The sequence below is a fragment of the Phaethon lepturus genome, unplaced genomic scaffold, assembly GCF_000687285.1.
Source record: "Phaethon lepturus isolate BGI_N335 unplaced genomic scaffold, ASM68728v1 scaffold6290, whole genome shotgun sequence".
Taxonomy (NCBI): domain Eukaryota; kingdom Metazoa; phylum Chordata; class Aves; order Phaethontiformes; family Phaethontidae; genus Phaethon; species Phaethon lepturus.
Window position 1 is genome coordinate 1 of NW_010513917.1, and position 4,048 is coordinate 4,048.

The 4,048-nt window shown below is 44.0% G+C and overlaps 1 protein-coding gene across 1 annotated transcript; it reads left to right on the plus strand.

Moving 5' to 3' along the window:
• The first annotated feature begins 6 nt into the window (after positions 1-6).
• Positions 7-3,916, plus strand: RPL8 (ribosomal protein L8). Its single transcript, XM_010291318.1, has 5 exons — positions 7-177; positions 1,547-1,688; positions 2,139-2,357; positions 3,322-3,437; positions 3,717-3,916. The coding sequence occupies exons 1-5, from the start codon at positions 40-42 to the stop codon at positions 3,873-3,875; spliced, it is 774 nt and encodes a 257-aa protein (XP_010289620.1). The 5' UTR covers positions 7-39; the 3' UTR covers positions 3,876-3,916.
• The last annotated feature ends 132 nt before the right edge of the window (positions 3,917-4,048 follow it).

Sequence of the window (4,048 nt, forward strand, 5' to 3'; positions counted from 1 at the left end):
GGCCGGTGGCGGCGCGCTGCCCTCTGCCCGCAGGGCGCCATGGGTCGCGTCATCCGGGGCCAGAGGAAGGGTGCGGGCTCCGTCTTCCGCGCCCACGTGAAGCACAGGAAGGGCCCGGCCAAGCTCCGCGCCGTCGACTTCGCCGAGAGGCACGGCTACATCAAGGGTATCGTTAAGGTAGGGGCGAGTGCCCGTCCCCGGGGGGGCTGCGTGGGTGGAAGGGCCCTCGGCGGCCTGGTCATCGAGTGCCGAGGGCCCTGAAGGGCGCATCTCCCTGGCCCTCGCTTGTGTAAGGGATGTGCTGAAAGCCGTTTGGCAGTTCCTTATTCAGACTTCCCCTGTTTAAATAAGTCAGGTTCCTCGAAGCGCTAAGCTGCTTTGGATTTATGACAGCATTTAAATGAAGCTGGTAGCACGTAGACAGCAGTACAATTATCTCTTAGAGCTTTGCTAACGTAGGAACATCTGTGTACTTTTATATCACCTAAGAACTCCCTATACCTCGTGAAGCACGGGTGGGGAGAGTTGTCTGCATGGTTGATTGCGTCTTTAAAAAATAAAAGTAGTAAATAATTGTAAATGCTAAGTAGTATCCATCATCCTAGTGCTGAGTCGTGGGGTAAGGCAGTAGTCTTATTTGTGGTATGGTACAGTGTTTCAGGTGTGCTGTAGGTATTTTTTGGGTGTCAGTGACTTAGACTGCAGACAGTGCCACTGGCTGCCTAGTTAGATGGCTCTGACCATCTAGCCATCTCTTCAGCCTTTTAGAGCCAGGTCATCTTCAGACTGTAGAAAGAACTTGTTTCACACTCACTGAGTTTAATGAGGAAAAAGTAGGTAGGTAGGTTGGTTTGACTTAAATGTACGTAATACATAGGGTGTTTTGCCCAACAGAGTTGAAAACAGCAGGAAAAATATTAATACTGGATTACCAACAACATCTTAGTTTTCCTAGAAAATAGACACATCCTTAAGAGCTTTAAGCATTTAGCTGTAGTCTAAATAGGTGGTTGCATCTTGGAATCTCAGTGTACTTCAGCAACAGAACTGATGTATTTTTTCCAAGAGAGAAAGAAACAGTGAAGTGTGTGCTTCCTCGTTTAGTGGCTTATATAACTTCAGTGTGCTTCATATCAGAAGGTTAGAAATGCTTCCATTCTAAGAAAACACTTCGAGAAATTGCTGCTTGTGTCCAACTTTGCCTCTGCCCAGAGGTGGTTGGGCAACTAGTGAAAGTGAATTTCTCAGTATGGTGAGATCTGATATCTGCAGAATGTGAGGAATAAAACAGTTCAGACGTGATTAGTTTGAAGAAGCACACTTAACCAGAGTCGTTATTTTGTGATACAGATACTTGAGATTGTATTCTTACAAATGTGAATCTTAGCTCATTCATGTCAGGAGAAATCAAGATTCTTCAGAGAAAGGGGGATCCTAGTGAGAATTACCTCAATAGTAATCATCTCCAGTTTTTCTAGTTCTTTGATTTCTGCAGAACACATGGCAAATGCTGTAACCTTTCTGAAGCACATCTCCATTCCAACAGGACATCATCCATGATCCTGGCCGAGGTGCTCCCCTTGCCAAGATTGCCTTCCGTGACCCATACAGGTTTAAGAAGAGAACTGAGCTGTTCATTGCTGCCGAGGGTATTCATACTGGTCAGTTTGTTTACTGTGGCAAGAAAGGTGAGTTAAGACGCAAAGCGTGTTGCCTGGGCAACTGTAGAATGCTGAAGCAGATGTTGTCTGAATACCTGAAGTTCAGGATGTTTAAGCACAATTGGGAGCCATCACAAAGCAGTAGCTTCCACTAACTTTATGGAAACCCAGGTTTCCTTCTTGGAGATTGTGATCTCCTCACGCAGTCTGTTTTGATTAACAAGCTTAACTGCAGGTTTTGTCAAGTGTTTGGATTGTTCTATCTAGAGTCCCATTTTTGCCTGCCTTTCTGTTACACTGAATGTGAAACTCATGTTTCAAGTCAAACAATAAGAGGCAGGGGCAGTTTTTGCTACTGAAGAGTTTATGCAGTGTTATGCAGTGCTCTTCTGTGCACAGAAGTGCATGTTAAGTAGAATTGTAATTCAAGTACAGGAGCCTAAGTGAAGCTGTTGATGCTCTGATTGCTCTTTACAGCTCAGCTGAACATTGGCAATGTTCTGCCCGTTGGCACCATGCCAGAAGGTACCATTGTCTGCTGCCTTGAGGAGAAGCCTGGTGACCGTGGAAAGCTGGCCCGTGCTTCTGGAAACTATGCCACTGTTATCTCTCATAACCCTGAAACAAAGAAAACCAGAGTGAAGCTGCCTTCTGGCTCCAAGAAAGTGATTTCTTCTGCAAACAGAGCTGTTGTTGGTAAGGAGCGACAACTATGAATTTGTTTTGTTCCTGAGTTTACATATTGCTAAGCAAACTTTCAAACAAGGTCCCCAGTTTCTAATACCGTCTTGAAAATAGCCTCAGTTACAGGCTGGACCCAGGATTGTGCACAGGTGCCGAACTTGTATATTATGCCTGCATTACTTTTGAGATGGTTTGACCTAGTGAGAGGACAGAAAATAGATCCTTGTTGCCCTCAAGCTGTAATGGAATTGCTCAGCCTGTAAAATCTGCAGTCCTTGGGGAAAAACTTCTGCAGTAAATGGCATCGGTGCAGATACCCTGTTTTTGATGCACAGACTGAGTCTATAAGGGTAGTGCTGGAGGTATTTAGCTGCTGGAGGTGGTGTCAAGTGGGTGAAGGTCTGACAACAAATGCAGATCCTATTGTCAAGAAGCAGAGGTTTTAACAGGTTTGTAGTAAACTTGACTGACAGCTGAGATGGCTGCTGTACTCATGGCAGCAAGTGACACTTGCCTGCCTCTGCATAGAAGACACCAAAGTGAGTAATCTGTGGTCTGTTACTCTTGTAAAATTGGCTAAATGAATCATGAAATAACTAGGTATTAAACCTTAAAGTTCTTGAAAGTCCCCTGATCTCTTTCAATTCATAACTTTCTTCACTTGAAAATGCTATTTTGGCAATAAAACTGGTAACACCTTAGAAAGTGTTAAACTCAATCCTGTATTTAGGGATTGAAAAACAGTAATTAGAGTATGTGTCCCCTTCCAGACCACTTAATGTGTGGCTAGTAGCTTGAGTCTAATCTCCCTGTTAGTGTTGGCTAGGAAATACTAGTTTGACTACACAGTTGAGCTTGTTTGAGACTGGTCTTTAGAAGCTTATTCTTAGAACTTGGATATTACTAGGAATTAGTCTTGTCTTTTGTACTCTTGTCTGTTACATTTGCATATTACTGTTCCTGCCATTTTTTTCAGGCATCGTTGCTGGTGGAGGTCGTATTGACAAGCCCATCCTGAAGGCTGGCCGTGCCTATCACAAATACAAGGCAAAGAGAAACTGCTGGCCACGTGTCCGTGGTGTGGCCATGAATGTGAGTATATTTTCAATTAAGAGTTTTCACTTCCCTTTTTTTATGGCTTAGGATTTTTCTGATATGGGGAGGAGTCTGGCACATACCTGGAAAGAAAACTTCACAGATTATCCTGTAATTACACATTTAATTAGGGTAGTTAGCAGCACTTGATTGTTACTGCACTATATGAAAAATGAAGCAGCTTTTTTTGTTCCCTTAAATCAGTTTATTGCTGTTAAGCATCATTACTTATTTCTGTTGTTCGTTATATTGATGACTTGCTTTCCTTTCCTACAGCCTGTAGAACATCCCTTTGGTGGTGGTAACCATCAGCACATTGGCAAGCCTTCAACCATCAGGAGAGATGCTCCTGCTGGGCGCAAAGTTGGTCTCATTGCTGCCCGTCGTACAGGCAGACTGCGTGGAACAAAGACTGTGCAGGAAAAGGAGAACTAAAGACCCAGCATGGAGTTTACAGAATAAATTTTTAAAACATAGCTTGTGTGAAGTTCAAGTTATCTGTTGCTGAAGCGTGGCTAAAATAGGGATAATATTCAACAGGGGAAGTTGTGAGTGGAGGTAAGGTCAGTCCTGTGTCCCTGTCCCCCCACCTTGCCTTAAAGAGCAGG